At 41.6% G+C, this 21,018-nt stretch overlaps 1 protein-coding gene across 1 annotated transcript in view; it reads right to left on the bottom strand.

The window, feature by feature from the left end:
* Positions 1 to 4,705: 4,705 nt before the first annotated feature.
* PolA2 (DNA polymerase alpha subunit B) overlaps positions 4,706 to 21,018 on the bottom strand; it is a 73,639-nt gene continuing 57,326 nt past the window's right edge. The window contains exons 8-11 of the mRNA XM_080277740.1: positions 19,814 to 20,045; positions 15,382 to 15,576; positions 12,783 to 12,969; positions 4,706 to 5,033 (exon numbers count right to left, since the gene is read on the bottom strand). Coding sequence (XP_080133866.1) covers positions 4,890 to 5,033; positions 12,783 to 12,969; positions 15,382 to 15,576; positions 19,814 to 20,045 — 758 coding nt within the window. The 3' untranslated portion in view covers positions 4,706 to 4,889. The remainder of the gene's footprint in view (positions 5,034 to 12,782; positions 12,970 to 15,381; positions 15,577 to 19,813; positions 20,046 to 21,018) is intronic.

The following is a 21,018-nucleotide window of genomic DNA, read 5'->3' as shown; positions in this document are numbered from 1 at the left end:
AAGAATGGAGGTGCAGGACGCACTGACCAGCATGGCATCCCCCCCCCCACCACACCACCCACACCCACACACACACACACCTGCATTAGTTTCTGGGTGACCAGCATCATGGGAGGAGCCATAAATAGAATATTTGAGAAAAAGAGCCATTTAGGCTTAGATGTATGTTACTATGTACTACTGTACGGCTGAATATTGCTCTATATTTACCAATCTTTGTTCGGTAAAAGCCATGATGCCTGGGAAAATACCGAACAGTATGATGTTTGGCTTCAACGTCAAGTGTCTGGTATTAGTTCGTTATATCAAGAGTGTACTGTACAGCACATGCAGGTATATACCAAAAGGTCTGATGTGATTTAGCATGTCTTGGGCCAATAGTGGTCTTTCACATAAGCATTCATTCTAGCCAGTTGACTCAGGAATGATATAAAGATTTGATGTAGCCAGTCAGTGACTGAACTGCCATTGTCAGGTCCCACTTTGCAATTCAAAATCATTTCTGCCATGGCATATCTCAGTAGAAGGTACCTGCCTATTCTTGCTGTATTTTTCAGGATTGTTTTGAAAACAGCAAACAGTCTTTGAGTTAATCAGAGTTTTAGCACAATATATAGTGTGTGCAGGCTGTAGACATACATGTAACTGTTGAAAAGACAGTCATAAATGATGGTGCACTGGATAGCAACTCTGAATGATGCCAACAATTGAGACAGAATTAGAATTTGCCTTTCCATTCACTGTAACATCACACTGGGAGTCACCTTCTCTCTCAATAACTATCACTTTACTCTTTTCTACATTTACTCTCAAAGCATGACACTCACACACATCTACAAAACCCTGCACTAGTCTACCAAGCTCTTGTCCGGGATTTGCAAGTAACAATGAATCAGCATACAACAAATTTGAGATATTCCACCATCACCAATGACATCCATCTCTCCATTACTCGTGGTTTTACTTCTCTCATCACCCTATCCATATATATTTTGAAAGCCTGATGAATGGGGATAGAGAGAGCAGAGCAGCTGTAAACATGATTGGTTTTGGGGGTGTGCAGAGAAGGAATGCAGTGCTAGGAGACATGACACTCGCACAGGTGAAGAGTGCTGTAAAGCGGATGAAAAATGGGAAAGCAGCTGGGGTTGATGAGGTGTATGCAGAGATGCTTAAATGTAGTGGAGAAAATGGAATGAAGTGCTTGTTGGAGATATGTAAGAAGGCATGGATGAGTGAAACTGCCCGCAGAGTGGAAAAAGGCAGTGATTGTACCCCTGTACAAAAATAAAGGTGAACGAAGTGAGTGCAAGAATTACTGTGGCATAAGCTTACCGAGTGTGGTAGGGAAGGTATATGGAAGAATTATTATAGAGAAAGTAAGAGAGATATCAGAAGTCCTAGTGAGTGATGAACAGGGTGGCTTCAGGAGTGGCAGAGGATGTGTGGACCAAATATTTGCAGTGAGACAGATAGTAGATAAGGCTTGTGAGAAGGACCATAAGGTGTTTATGGCATTCATGGATCTGGAAAAAGCATATGACAAAGTGTACAGAGAAGGATTGTGGAAAGTTTTGCACATGTACGGTGTAGAGGGTAAGCCATTAGGTGCCGTCAAGAGTTTTTATGATGGTAGTGAAGCATGTGTCAGGGTTAATGGGCATCCAAGTGAATGGTTCACAATCAGTGTGGGCATGCGGCAAGGTTGTGTGATGTCCCCATGGTTGTTCAATGTATATATGGATGGGGTGATGAGAGAAGTGAAAACACAAGGCATTGGTAATGAAGGGTGATGGCATTGGTAATGAAGGGTGATGGATGGAATATCTCAAATTTGTCGTATGCTGATGATGCAGTACTGCTTGCAAGTACCGGACAAGAACTGGGTAGGCTAGTGCAGAGTTTTGCTGATATCTGTAACTGTCGTTCTTTGAGAGTAAATGTAGAAAAGAGTAAAGTGATGGTTATTGAGAGAGAAGGTGACTCCCAGTGCAATGTAACAGTGAATGGAGAGAGAGACGAACTGGTGAGACAGTTCAAATACCTGGGTAAAGTGACAGAAAAGAGAGGAAAATGTGCAAAAGAAGTTGAAAGCAGAATGACACAAGGAAGAAAAGTAGCTGGTGCAATGAAGGCCTTGATAAGAAACAGAGGCTTGAGTGTTGCAGCTGCACGAGGCTTACGTGAAGGAGTGTTAGTGCCATCTTTAACATATGGGTGTGAGACTATGGTGTGGCATGAAAATGAAAAGTCAAGAGTAAGAGCAGTGGAGATGGGACTGCTGAGGAATGTATGTGGAGTACAGAGGGTGGATAGGATACGAAATAATGTGATTCGTGAAAGATGCGGAGTGAGGAAGTCAGTGGACACCAGAATTGAAGAGAGTGTACTGAGATGGTATGGTCGTGTGGAGAGAATGGATAACAATAGAATGGTGAAGAAGGTATATCTGAGCGAATTCGAAGGAGGGAGGAGGCAAGGTAGGCCAAGAGGGTGGAGAGAGTGTTAGTGCCAACTTTAACATATGGATGTGAGACTATGGTGTGGCATGAAAATGAAAAGTCAAGAGTAAGAGCAGTGGAGATGGGACTGCTGAGGAATGTATGTGGAGTACAGAGGGTGGATAGGATACGAAATAATGTGATTCGTGAAAGATGTGGAGTGAGGAAGTCGGTGGACACCAGAATTGAAGAGAGAGTACTGCGATGGTATGGTCATGTGGAGAGAATGGATAACAATAGAATGGTGAAGAAGGTATATCTGAGTGAATTCGAAGGAGGGAGGAGGCAAGGCAGGCCAAGAAGGTGGAGAGATATGGTGGATGAATGTGTGAGGAAGAGAGGTGTGGAAGTCGGTGAGGCTAGGGAACTGACAGGAGATTGAGCTGGCTGGATGAATTTTGTGAGATGTACATGATCAGGGATTTTTGACACCCCTTTTTAACATGGCAGCGTCTGGACTGACTCTGTCGGATAAGAAATGTGAAGCTACAGAACGTGATGAATGTTTTTGGCGTATCTGATAGAGCCAGGATTCCGGGGGCTTGAATGATGAGTGAATGGAAGCGTGGACCATTAGACTGGGCAATTTTGGGCTGTCTGGACATTGCTACTCCTCACCCTGCCCTTGGGTGGGAAAGGAGGTCCGGATGATGATGATTACACGTATTTCCACTTGTATATATCATTAGTGAAAAATAAATGCTAGCTTTATGAATTTGGTAATGAAAAGTTAAATTTGGTAATGAAAATTGAGGAGTTTGGTAATGTGGCTGTTGTGATCTGGCAACTCTGTTTCCACATCAACAGCTATACCCTAACTCCGATCGAGAGCAGATGCTTATTGTAATGATAGCCACACATGCTCATTTTTTGTGAATAAACAGTGAACAAACTGCAATACCTCGTTGCTAGACCACACGGGAATTTACATTGTGCAGTGTTTAGAAATTAGAATTTAGAGTGCAAAGGATTTGCTGTGGAGTGCATGTTGGCGGTTGAAAGTGCCGTGGTGCAGTTAAGAACAATGTGCAGTGTTAAACAATTATAACTCTTAGTGTAAAGAATTAAGTGCAGCACAACACTGGATTACTGTACGTGCTTCAAGAGCATTTTCACCACTACCAAAGCCAGAGAAGGCGGCCACAGACATGCTATAAGTACCCTGGCTGAGGTACAGCCACTTCTAATTCCTCAGTCTTTGGTTCCTTTTCATTTATTTCATGTTTTATGTCCATTATTGGTGTGAACAGGATCTTAAATAGGTTTAAATAGGTGCTATGCACGTCCAGTAGGGAGTTATTTAGGTGGCTTTCAAAGTTAGGCTGTGTTAGAGTCCTTAATTACCAGTCCAGGAGGCAGGGGCCCACTTTCCTGAAGGGACCACTTTCCGGACATGCCTTTTGGCTCTATTACATCGGAGTTTGGAGGGATTCCTGTATAATCATTCTGTCAATGCTTGTTGAATGGTTGACAACTTTCAACAAGCACTGATGAAATATTTATCATCATCATCATCTGGACCTCCTTTCCCACCCTAGGGCAGGGTGATGAGTAGCACTGTCCAGACAGCCCCAGTATGCCCAATCCACGTTTCCATTCACTCATCATTCAAGCCCCCGGAATCCTGGCTCTATCGGATATGCCAAAAACATTCACATGTTCTGCAGCTTCACATAAACGTATCGGATGGAGTCAATCCAGATGCTGCCACGTTAAAAATGGGTGCCAGATCCCTGATCATCCACTTCTCTTCACAACATTTATCCAGCCAACTCTATCTCTTGTCAGTTCCCTAGCCTCCCCAACTTCCAAACCTTTCTTTCACACACACTCATCCACCATATCTCTCCACCTTCTACTTGGTCTACCTCACCTCCTTCTTTAAACTCACTCAGGTATACCTTTTTCACCACTCTATTAATATCCATTCTCTCTACACGACCATACCATCTCAGTGCACTCTCTTCGATTCTGAGAAATCAGCATTGAATGAGTGAACGATAAAATATGGTAATTTTTTTTCTTTTCTTTTGTTCATTAAGATCATATATTCATTTATAACATGTTGCAATTTCATAACTACAGTATTCTGCTATAAATAATGGCTGGAGAGAAAGCTGAATTATGCAACCAAAAATCATGGTGAAAAAATACAACCTATATGGCTGGATGCAACCTGAGTCGAAAAAGTGTGAGTGGTTGGATTTTACTTGGACACAACCTGCGTCATAAAAGTGCGAGCAGTTGGATATTTTACCAAGCCCTCGTGTACGAGAGGGTTAAGTTATAATGAAAACGTCCTTCATAGACATGTGCAAACAATACTTACTGTAATGAGCTATGAAACAAAATCCTGTAGTTACAGTCCTTGCGTCCCAATATCAATTATTAAACTTTCACAATTTTAGTGACAACTGATGAGACCATTGTATGTCTGTCCTGAGATGAATGCAGTTCCAACATGGCATAGGTCCCACCGCCCATGCCTTTGGCTAATCTTTCAGGGTTCACCACCACGCACTTCTCCACCTCCTGAATGAAATAAAGTAAAAATTCCTGGTGAAAACCTGATTTCATTTGCTTATATCCAACTCCTTTGCCTAATAATCTTACACAAGACTGAGACCAACAAAATCTTACTTTAGTAACATACTGAACTACAAAACCACAGCTAACTCTACCTATATAAAACTCCACAATCAATAGTTTAATAAAAATACATTATTCTGACATAAGTTTTCAAATAAATAGTTGAAGTATAGTGCAGAAACAAAGAAAGCAAAAAAGTATGAATATCAGATAGCATGGCCTGCAAAATGAACCATACATTCATTCATACATTATCCATCTTCAAAATTCTGGCTTGCACAGTACTGTACTTGAAATTCTGTCATATTCTATAAACACTCTATTTTTATGGCATACGATATTCAATTGTTATAGTTTATTCTACCTCCACAAGATTGTCCACTGAATTGAGCAAACTTGGGCTGTCTGGATGTTGCTACTCCTCACCCTGCCCTAGGGTGGGAAAGGAGGTTTGGATGATGATGATTAATTATGGGTTCAGACTGCTGTATGTAGCACTGAGAGTTAACATAGTTTGCTAGGCCTGGGCTGCCTTCAAGGATTTAGCAGAAAATACCTCGAAATACCGGAAAATTTCCCCTCATATTAAGTCTTGGTTACAGAACTCAATTTAGCAGAAAATTTGAGATAACAGAATGGGGGTTGGCTGAATTAGTTTGTTAAATCGAGCATCTACTGTGTATATATATATATATATGTGTGTGTGTGTGTGTGTGTGTGTTGGTAGGTGGTGGCAACCATCATCCACGCACTTGATGTAATGCTCCCTACTTCTTCCTTAGCCTTTATCAGTCTTTTTCTGTGCCTGCCCTCCTCTCTTCCTATTGCTCCCATCTTTCCTGTCACTTCTTATTGCTTTTCTTTCCTTTACAGGTGGCTTTACACTGACAAGCCACATGGTTTCCTCTAAGCCAAGAAACCATTTACAACACTGGGTGGTAACCATATAACCAAACCATACATGCTCCCTACATGTCAACAAGTGCATTGGTGGAGGGTTAGTGCCCCTCCCCGTAAAACAAATGACTCTAAGTCAAATGGCCACCCCTTCTGGGATTATGGCATCTGGCAACAGATAGACATTTATATATATACTTTATAGTAAGCAACTCCGGTTTAACCACAGCACCCCTTGTGTCCGCCAATGCAGTACGTGGCTGGGTGAACACTCCCAAAGTTTATTACCCTGGCGGGGCGCGAACCCTGGTTCACCCGTGTACAAAACGCACACTCTACCACTGTATCACAGAGGCTCATATATATATATATATATATCTTCCTTCTGCCTATGGGTGACTCTACAATGGATGATTAGCCAAATGGTTTGCTGTACACGAGGAAACCATTTACTACGCTGGGTGGTAACCACATAACCAAATTATGGCGCCTGGTGGTTTAGTGGGTAATAATTATGCTCCATTCGGATGAGCCGGTGAAGGTTTATATCCAAGCAGTGGTTGGGGTTGATTGCTCATGTTATGCCACTCAGGGATGAGCGAGGCTGGTCACTCTCATCTTAGTTGTCGGGACCAACCGCCTAGCCCCAGGCTCCTACACTCCTCTTGGGGCAATGTAGGATTGGATGATGGATATATACTGTGTGTGTGTGTATATATATATATATAGGCTGTCCCTGCTATAATGATGGGATGCATTTGGGAAAAACCCATCGGTGAGCTGGGGTATCGTCAAATGTGGACATTACAACACAGAAAGTATAGGGATGCATTTGTGAGCCTTGGGATTATCCCCCCCCCCCCAAAGCCAAGTCCAAAACCCACCCAAATGAGTCCAAAACCAAGTTTTTAGCTCACCTAAACCCCCAAATAGAACTCACCTAAACCCAAAAATATAATCTGAAAATCATCAAAAATAAGTCTGGAGAATAATCTTACTTAGTAAACTGTACCCAAGTGTTCACCCCACCTATGACTAAAACATTAATCAAAGTCTAGAAATAGTTTATAAATCAACATAAAGTTTAAGTCTAAACTATCATCAAAATCAGTTCAAAAAAACAAAACCCATTGGGTAACTGGGGATTGGCCATTGACAGGTAGGAAATTTTTTCACATCACAAAGGCAGGGTATTGTATAGCGAGAATGCTTGTGTATACACTCGACCCTCGATTTTATGGACCCCTATTTCCCAGACAAAATACAGTAATCACCGTACTATCCAGATGCCCACTTTCCGGACACCCCACTTACCGAAAATTGTGGACCTGGACCCTTTGGGGGGGAGGGGGGGGACGAATTTTTTTTTCCCACCCGTATTTTGAAATTGCCATGCAGCGCTGATTAGCTGCTTACACCACGGCCCCTTCACCCTTTCCTTCCTCCCCCCTCTCCCCTCCCCTGTCAGGGTTGCCATTTGGTATTTTTCATTACCAAATGTGGGCCAATTTGGTAATGAAAAATTCGTTTGGTAATGAATCAGAATAATGCATTACCAAACAGATTTTTCACATGTATGAAGATACACAGGATAGAGATGGTGGATTGTTTGCTCTCTCTGATTAATCTGCTAGCCTACATAGCATGAAAATATTCAACATGCTGTTATTATATGAAGAGTGATTACATGTATTTCCACTTGTATATATAATTAGTGAAGAATAAATGCTAGCTTTACGAATTTGGTAATGAAGAGTTAAATTTGGTAATGTGGCCATTGCGATCTGGCAACTCTGTTTTCCCGTCACCAACACTCCCAACAGTTACTGCCAAACTTTGATCGCAAGTAGATGCTTATCGTAGTGGATGCCACAGGTGCTCGTTTTTTGTGAATAAACAGTTAATAAACTGCAATACCTCGCCACTAGACCACATGGGAATTTACAGGGTTGTGCAGCTAAGAAACTAGAATGCAAAGGATTGACTGTGGAGTGCAAATTGGCGGTTGAAACTGGCATGGTGCAGTTAAGAACAATGTACAGTGTTAAACAATTATAACTCACAGAGCAAAGAATTAAGTGCAGCACAACACTAGATTACTGTACGTGCTTCAAGAGCATTTTCACCACTGCCAAAACCTTAGAGAAGGCGGCCACAGACGTGCTGTAAGTACCCTGGCTAAGGTACAGTCACTTCTAATTCCTCATTCTTTGGTTCCTTTTCATTTATTTCATGCTTTATGTCCATTATTGATGTGAACAGGGTCTTAAATATGTTTAAATAGGTGCTATGCATGTCCAGTAGGGAGCTGTATAGGTGTTTTTCTGAGTCAGGCTAGGTTAGGGTCCATAAGTACAAGTCCAGGAGGCTGGGGCCCACTTTCCGGACGGGACCACTTTCTGGACATGCCTTTGGCTCTATTACATCGGATATTGGAGGGATTACTGTACTGAAACTTACGTTTCAAAATACTGGTGCTTTTTTATCCGTTCAGTTCCCCGGTCAACGTCCAGGTCACCAGCTAGGTGGCCGCATGCATTCTGGACATATTTGTTTACTGTTGTCTCGTGCTGTAAAGCGGCTGTGCTGTGACCTTACATTTGAGCAGTTTATAACTCCAAGATGGCACCATCAACCCCTAGGAAAGTGACCAAGCGCACACAGAAGCTTGTGCACCTCTCAGTGTCCCAAAAACTTGATAAGGAAACATGAGGCTGGGAAGACGGTCGCTATGGTGTGCGAGGAATATGGTGTAAAAAATCTGACATCACTAAAGCAAAAGAAAAGCAGCAGAGTTATGTTGTGAAGTTTTCTGTGTCTGAGGCAGAGAAGATTGGACTGGGTAGAAAACAGGAAAAGTTCAAAGCCTTAGATGCTGCTGTGCACAAGTCGTACGTTCAGCAGCGGGCACGTGGTGTCTCAGTGAGAGGTGTGGGGCTGGCTGCCAGTGCTCCAAAGCTTGCTGCACACATGGGTATTGCTGATTTTACGGCAAGTGATGGTTGGCTGTGGCATTTTAGGAAATGCCACAACATCCATAGTGTGAAAGTGTCAGGCAAGGCTCCCAGTGCCAATGTTGACAGTGTTGAACAGTTTAGACTGAAGTTAGATGATCTTAATACACATGAACATTTATCAGTGAGTCAGATTTACAATGTGGATGAGACTGGGATAATGTGGAGGTCCTTGCCTAATAATAACCAGGCAAGGAAGGAAAAGCATAGGGTGCCAGGTAAAAAGATTAATAAGGAGCGATTATCAGTGATGTGTGGTGGTAATGCGTCGGGCACTCACAGGTTCAAACTAGCTATTGTGGGGAAGTCTGTGAAACCCAGAGCTCTCAGGGACTGTTTGAACAAGCTTCCTATCCATTATTACAGTTCTAGCAAAGCACGGTTCACCAGTTGGATTTGTGAAGGCTGGTTCCATCATCACCTGGTGCCTGAAATATGGAACCATCAGGAAAAGGTGCTGAAAATCCTGCCTGCAGAAGTGAAGGAATTAGTGCAAATGGACACTGCTCCCGCCCACCCCTTTCAGGATGTTTTGCAGTGCTGACAGGAAGATAAAATGCTTGTTTTTGCCCCCAAACACCACCTCATTGATCCAACCCATGAATTAAGCCGTAATCAATTCATTTAAGCGGAGGTACCAAAGAAAATATCTTGAAGTGCTGGTTGTGTTGAAGCCCGAGGCTGACAAGGGAGACGATGCAAGAGGGAAGAGAACCCTGGAGAATATTAAAGCATACAACATCCGCTCCGCCATCCACAACTTGGCTGAGGTGTGGGGTGACGTTAAGCATTCCACGCTTACCAACACATGGAAAAAACTCCTCAAGGATGAAGATTATGAATGTGTTTATGAGAGGTTCGAGGAATCAGACTTCCTTGCACTTCTCCATTGGGGTGGGGAAAATGCAATTACATTAGCTGACATTCATGAGTGGATAGAAGAAAATGAAGCTGCAGAGGGGCATGAAGTATCATCCAAGGAACAGATAGTGGCAGCAGTAACTGGGGAGCAGTGCAGCGACAGTGACATCGAGCAGCCAACAACCGATGTCTGTGATCACGGAATGTGCAGATACTCTATTTCAGTTTTGTGGCAAACAGCAACATTACTACCACCTGCGCCTTCTCCGTGCAAAAATTATTGTTATGCAGCACCAGGTTGGCCGCCCGTCTAAGACTGATAGTTTTTTAAATCGTGCACTGCCCAGTCGCCTTCTCCTGAACCAGGCCCCAGTGGTGTGAGCCAGTCTGCCACCACCAAGCCGCCACCACCTGAGCCAAACAGCTCACCTGCAGCTCAACATGTTTCCAGTGGTGCTACAGATTCACCGATGGATGTTGTGTCTGACCTCGAACTATTGAAGCTACATCCTTTCTACAATACAGTACAGTATGTTAAATATATTTTTCCTTTTATGCAGTCATACCGTAACATAGGGTAACTGGGCACCATTTTACCGCATTTTTAGTCAATATTATAGAGATGCGCATGAATTTGGAAAATGTAAAAATGTTAAGGATACAAAAACAACTTGCTTAGAAATAAGACAAGGTGGGTGCCCGTTTACCCCACGTGGTGGGGCAACCGGGCACCCAGACCTTTTTAATACCGTATGAAGGTGCTTTTTACTGTTGGCTGCTACTGAATAACAAACTTAGGCGGGCAAACATAATACGTAACAAACTTATATATAACAAGCAGGAAAAACAAGTGTACTCTTGCTACTCAGGATTTTGTCAATCCACATCATCACTGTGGTTCTGTGGGCAAACTAGTTATAGTCTATCTGACTGACCTCTGCAGCTGAGATGTATGCGGCAAGTAGGGTGTGTTTGATACGCGGCTGCTGATTGGCCGCCGATGGTGTCACTGAAGTAAAATAAGGCATGTATTGTTGTTCAACATGCGGACATAGGTGTACACCATGGGTGGATATTATAGCGCAACATGCAGACGTGGGTGTACACCGTGCATGGATGCAGTGCAACATGCGGATGTGGATGTACACCGTGGGTGGATAATTGATTTCAAACGTCACTCATCATTTTATGAAACTTTATAATCAACTTTAATTTTCTTTGATATCGTAACAGTAAACTTTTAAAGCTAATTTTAACCTCTTCAGCTTCAGAAATTATTCCATATTTTAATCTGGCAGCTTGTAGTGAAGACAGTCTGAAAATATAAATATATATGTGTTAAAATAAGAAGAAGTGTAGATTTAAATAATCGGCAACCAATCAATCTCCCTCAGTCTGTATTTCCTGCTTCCTATGATCTCCAGTCTTTCAAACGCAGTGTGTCCAGACATCTCGAAATGATCGGATCTTGAATTTGGCTCTCTCTTGTATTTTGTTTTTCCTTGGAGGGAACAGTTATTGCGGGCTCATGGCCTTTGGTTCCTTCTTTCTCAAAAAAAAAAAAAAAAAAAAAAAAAAAAAAAAAAAAAAGCTTATCAAACACACCATACTTGGCTTATACATCTCAGCTGCACAGGTCAATCAAATACACTATAACAGATTCAGGGCCTGGTGCATCCCTGAAACTTAGAAATATAGCAATAGATGACAAGGAGTCTTTGATACATATTTAGAAACTAAATACTGAAAATTAGTTAATGTGACCGGTTGCCCTCCTCAAAGTGCCCAGTTACCCCACCCGAGTTACCTTTACCATTACCCGGTAATGTTTAACCGTAGAAACATGTTAACTAGTTCCCATTCGACCTTTGATAACGTCCAATAAATAGGCATAAGTAGAGTTCTCTAGCTAGCTTCTAACGTAGGTAACTTACCCTTTGCGTTTCCAATGTTGCGGCTTCTGTGAATTCTCGAAAATGTCTCTCTTATGCATGCAAGGATCAGTGGACTACTTTATTTCTAACTGTTGATTTTGAGGTATGTTATTGCTGGGCGACTTAGCCATATAATTTGCACCCGAAAAGTTTAGAAATTTAAAGATTTATAGGTTTTATATAGGAGAGTTTGCAAATAACTTTGTGGGTGCCTGGTTCCCCCACTACATGCCCAGTTACCCTATCTTACAGTATGTTATTATATTAAACCACGTTTTGTATGTTACATATGTTGGTACATGTAATACTGAGTGCTGGACAAAGTATGGTAAAAGTCCGGGACGGGTACTGAATATTGGCGACTGTCGAACCAAGTATGGTAACGTATGGGAATGGGCCGTGGCCCTGGAACTTTTATGATTCCCGGACAGGATTTCCCCCCTTTTAGTCCGGGAAATCGAGGGTTGAGTGTAGTGTACATACAGTATATATACACCTGTGTGTGTGTGGCAAGTTGGTCCTGACATTTACGATGTAAGTGACCAACCTCACTCATCCCTGAAAGCCATTACGTGAGCAATAAACGCCAACCACCCCTTGGATATAAACCTACACAGGCTCAATCCGATCAGAGCACCTTAAGTACCCACTAAACCACCAGGCCCCGTAATTTGGTTATGTGGTTACCACCCAGAGTTGGAAATGGTTTCCTGGTGTACAGGAAACCATTTGGCTTGTCACTCAGTGTAATGTCACCCACACGCAGAAGGAAGAGGAAAGAAAGAAGGAAAGAAAGACAGAAGAGGGAGTGTAATGTAACCCGTAGGCAGCAGCAAGGGGAAAGAATGAAGGAAAGAAAGACAGAAGAGGAAGGAAAGGAGAGAGGAAAGGTGTATATATTCATCATCATCCAGACCTCCTTTCCCACCCAAGGGCAGAGTGAGGAGTAGCAATGTCCAGACAGCACAAATATATATAAAGCTGACCTTAGCAAAATATCTCAGGTCTGAGGGTATGACAAGGATGTGTGGAGTGCAGGGTAGGCGAGCATAGGTCTCTGCTTGTTCATGCTCCACACACATGCCCTCTGCTGGTGGGTACAGAGGATACATACTCTGCTGGCTCAGGATGTGGCGTGTTAGTCTTCCAAGTCTGTCAGATCCTTGAGGGGGACTGTAAAATGAAATGTCTCAAATTAATATCAGTCACTTACAACAGTATCTAAGTTACAATGAAAGCAATTCCCTACCCAATATTATATATATATATATATATATATATATATCTACTGCCAGATGCCTCAATATATATATATTATGTTGCCCCATGAGGAGCATAGGAGCCCAGGGCTAGGCAAGTTGGTCCTGACATTTAAGATGAGAGTGACCAGCCTCACTCATCCCTGAGTGGCATTACATGAACAATAAACCCCAACCACTCCTTGGATGTGGAAACCTACACAGGCTCAATCTGACTGAAGCACCTTAATTACCCACTAAACCACCAGGTGCCATAATTTGGTTGTATGGTTACCATCCAGTGCAGTAAATGGTTTCCTGATGTACAGGAAACCATTTGGCTTGTCACTCAATGTAGAGTCACCCATACACAGAAGGAAGAAGAAAGAATGAAGGAAATACAGAAGGAAGAAGAAAGAATGAAGGAAATAAAGTCAGAGGAGGGAGGAAGAAAAGACGCAAGAGAGGAAAGGGCAGACACCCGAGAGCAGCACTACATCGAGTGAGTGGATGATAGGCAACCCCACCTACCAAAGTATACATATATATAAAGCATTTTCAAAACCCTGTTATAAAGGAAATATTATTTCCCCACTGGATGCATAACCCCTAGTAGAATCCTATTTCTTGACTGCTAGTAATAACTACAGTGAAATCTCCTAACTTGTGCAGTCCTACATAGCAGATTCATAATATGTGGCAACATCAATAAACAGTTTGCAATATCAGCAACTCCTGGAAATTACACAAAATTCACAAACGCAGCCTCAAAAGTGATGCTTTTCCAATGCCTTGTGTACAACACGCCACTGTTACCTCAAGCCCGTGCATGAACCGATCGTAGTCAAGCATGGCAATTACTAAACCAGTCACATTCAAGCACAGCACTTACTATAAGCCAGTCACAACGCTTCCCTCCCAAACCAAGCATGAAGGACGCGTGTGCTTGACACGTGGCACTCAGCTCAGTGCACTGTCTCCTCTCTCTTGTTAGCATGTGGTTCCAGTATGATTTATGAGAGGATTCTTTTTTTCCTCAATGCTTCCTCCGCCTACCCAGAGTTACCATGGCCAACTGTTACCCTCCTAAGCCTACAACTTCTTTGCAGAAGAGGAAGAAAAAGAAGAAGCCAACATTAATTTATGCCCAAAAGTTCAATTCACATGTAATAAGGAGACTGATGGTGGTGAGAAGAAAGCTGAAGTTGTCCACCATAATGGACTCAAAGGGACAATTCTTTACCAAATGGATGCGGCAATTCTACCTATATTATAACAAACTCACAATCTCATGTAATTCTGGTACATATGCAACACAGATAGTTAACTGTTGAATTGTCACTGCAAGAGGTGAGTGGTAAAAAAACAAAATATACCTACTTTCAGGTATTTCAGGAAAGGCGGGCAGATCACCTGCAGCAGCATTACCAACGATCTCTCCAACTGACTGAATTGTTTACCAACCACCACTCCAACTGGATGCGTCAGTTTATCATGCATTCTAAATCCTCATTGACAGCTTTCTGATAAGTTTATAAAAATGCCCAGTGGCTAAGGTAATTCAGGAATAATGACAAGTAACCTGTGAAAGACCCATTTTAATAGAAAATATGGAAAGGCCATGCCCATTTGGTAAAGAAATGATCTCAACAAATCGATGATTCTTACGACGACAGACGCAGCTGAAGGCAACGATGACACTGTCTCCGTTGTCTCCACACTGGACTTTGAGGGGTTCCTGATTGAGGTTGACAAGAAGGAAGTAGCACAGAGGTGGCAGCACACTTGCCTCGTGCTGAGAGGTTATAGTCCGTCTCAAGCCTCGGAACCCCTCCCCTTTCCCCTGTCCATTCAAGCAATGTCTTCAGAGTCAGGCAAGAACTTCAGAATATTGTTCATTCCCATTAAATATGATTTGCTAATTTCTATTCCAGGTTTTTGGTGTTCGCTGGTGACCAGTTTGATGTAGATTTGGGGGTAATGGGGCAACTTTTCCAAGATAACAGACCTAATAGTAATTTTCCCCGTAAGATTAGTTATTTCTAACTCTCAGAAGTCTTAAAACATGGCTCAGTCCCATAAAGTTGTGATTTAGGAGATTCCTTTGTACTGTACTTTGAATTTGATAACAGTCATCCAAAGGCAGCAATACACTGAATGAGTGGAAGATGGGTGCCCCCACCTACCATTTGTACTATATGAGCTAAGAGGCGTCTTCTTAACACTCTCTAGATACCTTATTCTACACAGCTATGACTAAGTAAACTATAGTTTAATTCAACAGCAACTTGAAAATTCAAATGTGAGGCCTACCAGTACAACCCATGCACTTTACAACAGCACTCACAAGGATATCTCTTCTCTGCCAAGATGAAACAAAACATCTGTAGAGGTGATAGCCATGACCACACCCTCAATGCTGAGCAATGCTGGGTCACTAACACAAGTGACACCACCTCCAACATTGTAAGGTGGGGTTGGGTATACCATTGGAGCACAAACATCTCTACTTGATGACACCAGGACCACCTGTGTTGGTAAGCTGGAAAGAGATAAAATCATACTGTACAGTACATAAGACTACAAATCATATTTGTGTTCAAATCTGAAAATACTGTTTACTTGCAAATGTGTATAAATGCAATACATAATTACCTCAAAACCAAAATATAACATCCACCAGCACAGTAAGAGGCAGACAGAGGCATTGGTAACTCCTAAAATATGCTTGCCCACCTTACATTTCTCAGAAATCCCACCCTCCTAAGTTATCTTTGGACTACCTCATGATTAGACTTGCCCAATCCTAGTTCCTATGACAAGAAGTGGATACATTCCAATACTAGATACAGCAATAAGTTATTGTAAACACAATAAAATATAGAAGACATCAATTAATTTAGCATACTGTACACCCCTCACGCCACTTCCACAGCTTATTATACAACTATCAAACTGCTTGAAAAAAAAAAAAAAAAAAATTAATTAATTAACTTCATTGTTTAGCTGTATTTTTCACAGCATACAGTGACCCCTCATTTAGCGTGGATGTCATTTGTATGAATGCAATATACACAGCATCATAAAAATATCTTTGATTCCCTGAGTGGGGAAATAAACCCTATTATGTGGACTGGAGTTGGAAAACTGCATGTGTGTGTCAACTTACAGTATATTCATTTTAAGGCTGAGGAAATATAATACAAACAATCACTATAATGGACTAATTGGGCAGGGGGATGCCAGAGGTGGGATTTCAAACACATTTTTAAAAATAAATGAGTACAATAGCATATTCTTGTACTAAAAATGAAAATTATACCCATTGTACACTAACTTGGCAAATAATTTTGCTTTTTTACCTCTTATATACATCCTTGTCAGAGCACTTCATGACTAGTACAGTGTTACCATGGTCTGTTACAAACGCTTAGTGACCAGATTGGGCCAAGCGCTTGCCCCCGAGACACATACTGTATTGTCTTAACACCATACTTGACATGGACCTGCTCTGACAAAGTGGGCATGCTCATGCAAAATTTCAGCTCTTCCACCCAGAGATACGACCTGTAGAAGGTTCCCAATGTCTGGGAAAAAATAAAGCACAAAAGTGTGCGTGGCCTGTGCTTAACTGACCATACGGAATTATCATTTAGACCACTGTTGTCAGCTCATTGTTCTGTGTCTTCTGATGTATGGCATATTGACATCTAAGTGGAATTAAATGTGGACAAACACCCAACAGACAATAATGATTCACACAGTGTTACCGATTACACCTCAGCAGTCACAATGGGGAGATGGCAATTACAGACCAGGTTGGAGTAAACTGGGTAGAAAACATGTATTGCAACCAACTGCACCCAATTTAACAAATATTGTTCATTAAAGTTGTGGTAGGTGGGGGTGCTAACCATCCACGCATTCAATGTAGTGCTGCTCTCGGATGTCTGCCATTTCCTCTCTTTCCTTCCTTCCTTTTCTGTCTTTCTTTACTTCATTCTTTCCTCGTCCTTCTGCCTACGGGTGACTTTACACTCCCTTTTTGTCTTTCTTTCCTCTTCCTTCTGTCTGTGGGTGACTCTACACTGAGTGACAAGCCAAATGGTTTCCTGTACACCAGGAAACCATTTACCATGCTGGGTGGTAACCATATAACCAAATTATGGCGCCTGGTTGTTTAGTGGATAATTTCAGCGCTCTAATTGGACTGAGCCGGTGCACGTTTATATCCAAAGGGTGGTTGGGGCTTACTGCTCACGTAATGCCACTCAGGGATGAGTGAGGCTGGTCATTCTCATCTTAAAAGTCAGAACCAGCTTGTCTAGCCCCAAGCTCCTACGCTCCTCATGGGGCAACGTAGGATTGGATGATGGATGGATGGATGGTTTGTTAAAGTCAATGGAAATCTGGTGGCCTTCACTGTGTCTATTAAATCCAATAACTGGTCTACCAAGGTCAGTGAAATTGAAGGTCTACTGTGGAAAAGCTACCAAGATAATCAAATAAAGAACCCTATGCCTTTCAATTATAGTATGGGTTTGTCTATCCAAGTTTTAAAATCGAATATCAAGAACCCTGTGCTCTTCAGTTATAGCATGGGCAGGTTTACAAAGTTTTGTGCACGTAATGAACTACAGTACAATACATAGTACAGAAATGAAAAATAGAAAAAAATAACACCTACTTATCACTACAGTATCACTAATATGTCAACTGATAATCAATAAATTACACCATTCATACTTAAAAAATCTTTTCTCCATTACACAGTACCAAAAAAAATGACAGTTCTTAGTATCTTTTTACAAGGATTTGATATACACAGCAGATTTAGGGGATATGTTAGTTGCATACAGCGAGGGGTCAGTACTTTACTATAAAATTTAACACTCTTTTATGGGACAGCTCTAATACTTTATTCTATCCAGCTGATGCCAGATGACTGTATTTACCTGAGGGAACCATAGGAGCCTGAACCAATATTGTAACCAGTAGCCTGCTCATCACTGCATTGTATCATTTGTAAAGGCTCTAACATGCTTGCATGCATCAGCCTTGGTCACTTAATGGCAGCACTGCACACTGCTCCATCTCTAGCAGCCTCCCTATTCATTACCTTATTCATGCAGTCACACTCTATGACCTCGTCCCAGGTCTTTTTTGGTCTGACTCTCACACTCTACCCCCGACGTTCACATTTCTCATCTTCTGCACCAAACTGTCATCCTCCATCCTCTCAACATGCCCAAACCATCTCATTCTACCTCTTCTCATCACAACACAAATACATTCAAGTCCCATCATGATCAGATCAACCCAGTATTCTATTCTAGCTAATGGCAGACCATTTTATTCATCTGAGAGCAAGTAGTAGAGCATGAATGTGTTAATGAACATCCATTAAGATAAATACTGCACCACACTGCAACTTTTCACATACATTAGATTTGTGCCTAGAGACAAACACCTTTACAAAAGTACGTTCAAGCATGAAAGACAACCTTCTGCATTAGCACATATCAAATTAAAGGCTGAAAACGTATGATAGTGCATCTTATACTGTGAGCTGTACCTGTTTTTGTGTATTAAATGCACAAGTCCAAAGAATCTTGTGCAGTGACAAATGAGGTGGATAAACAACAGCAACTTGAAAGGCATGAAAAGTATGTGTGTGTTAACTGATGAAACACTGTCTGTCCTAAGGTTTATTGGAGTTCCACGATATTTGATGACTTCAGGGTTGATACCAAAAAAAGGTGAACTCTAGAACCAGAAGAAATCCAGTGTGAAAGAAGCTTAAGTACTGCATGAAGGGTATTAGAAAGTGTTTGAGCAGAGAGATCAGCATTTGTTCATCCAACATAGTGTACTAGTATACGAGTGTGTTGTATGGATGCAAGGCACAGGCTCCTTAATATCAGGGCAATGAAAAATTATTGTAAGTATCTGTACTGGAAATTACATGCTTAAAGGTAGTACTTAGGAGTGAGACAGTTTAACAATGAGAAATTACTAAGAATGCATCACACAGGATAGAGCTAGCAAGGGTGTGTAACATATGGTATGGTCATGTGATAATTTAAAAAGTAAGTGGAGATGCTGGACAAAAGGATGTACATATCAGCAGAAGAAATAAGTAGTAGGGAAAAGTCAAGTTGAAAGGATAATGAACTTCTCAATCACACACACCAAAGCATACAACATGGGGAGGAATAAATGAAGAGTATACTCAAATGAAAATGTTTATGGGGGCATTTCTGTCAATGATATTCAATATGAGTGGTGATGTGACCATAGTATACTCAGCAAGTGAATCAAGTTTCTTCTTCCTGCTTTCAGAGTCCATGCACTAAAGCAGGTAACAACCATAACCAATATCATAATTCAAACTAAGAAATGGGTGAAATAGGCTCCAGACCCAAAGTAAGGAAGAAAAAGATATGGAGAACTCTCAAATGGCATCCCAGTGAAATGGCACTATTTAACAACCTTAACAGCCAGCATGAACCTAAGCAAGAACCAAATATATGAATGTTATAGCCTGTGCGATGGAATAAAGACTCAAAGCCTGTACAGTATATTAATCAAATAACAGTTATGTATGGCCTACTTCACTGGCCATTGTAGGTTCAACAGATTTGTTTGCATTCCAATTTTTACTGTTTCTGATTCCTACCATCATAATCATATGATTCCTACCTATTCCATTATAATACTCAAATCAAGGACAGTACAAAAAATTCTACTGTTCAGAATAATAAATTCGTGGCACTTACTTCTCAAGAGCAGATGTGATAATTCTGAGACATCTGTTAAACACTGCCTCATGTGTCTCTCCCAGTTCATTACTCAGGATGAGGGGATGAGATGCATCGAGGAAGGGCCCAAGAAGGATGAGCAAGTGTGGAGGGTTGTTCTGCACAGCATTTAGTAGGTCCGTAAGGGGTTCATACAGCAGGTTGTCTGAGGTGGTGAATGGCCCACATCCCACCACTACCTGCACTGGTCCTGTAAACATAACAGTGCTGGGTAAGAATAACCCATTGACCGTGGCTGTACCATACATGATACGAGTCCAAATGGCTCTGACTGCGGCTGTATCATATACAATTTCCTGCTTTCAAAAATTCTGCCGTCAGAAATGGCATGAAACAGATCAGCTAGCAACACATGGCACCCTACAAAATATTGCATGTCAACGCATGCAAGCATGTTGGAGCCCTTAAAAAAGAAACGAGATTATGCATTTTTACGAGGAACAGAGCTCAGCTCAGTTACCTACAAAATGCCAAAGGTAATGGTATGAAATCTTCTCCATGCTGCCGCTATTAGTAGCCCAAGCAAATACAGTAGTTCCTCTACTTTCCGGACGCCCACTTTCTGGACATTGTAGGCCTGGACCATCGGAACTGAAAAATGGCCAAAAAAAGAAAATTCCAAAAAAATCAGAATTTTTTCCCACCCGTAATTTGAAATTGCAGCGCAGCGCCTTACAGCTGCTTACACCATGGCCCCTTCACCCCTTCCTTCCTCCCCCCTCCCTGTCAGGGTTGCCATTTGTTATTTTTCATTACCAAATGTGGGCCAATTTGGTAATGAAAAATTCATTTGGTAATGAATCAGAATAATGCATTACCAAATGGATTTTTCACATTTATGAGGATACACAGGATGGAGATGGTGGATTGTTTGCTCTCTCTGGTTAATCTGCTACCCTACATAGCGTGAAAATAATCAACATGCTGTTAATTATAAGGAGGGTGATTACATGTACTGTATTTCCACTTGTATATATACAGTAATTAGTGAAGAATAAATGCTGGCTTTATGAATTTGGTAATGAAAAGTTAAATTTGGTAATGAAAGTTGAGGAGATTGGTAATGTGGCCGTTGTGATCTGGCAACTCTGTTTCTCCGACATCAACAGTTACTCCCTAACTTCGATTGTGAATAGATGCTTATCGGACTGGAAGCCACACGT

Source organism: Coenobita brevimanus, chromosome 71 (assembly GCF_032717465.1).
Source record: "Coenobita brevimanus isolate Jiangsu-jjx chromosome 71, ASM3271746v2, whole genome shotgun sequence".
Taxonomy (NCBI): domain Eukaryota; kingdom Metazoa; phylum Arthropoda; class Malacostraca; order Decapoda; family Coenobitidae; genus Coenobita; species Coenobita brevimanus.
Note: the sequence above shows the minus strand (reverse complement) of the source record. Positions and strands in the feature narration are given on the sequence as shown.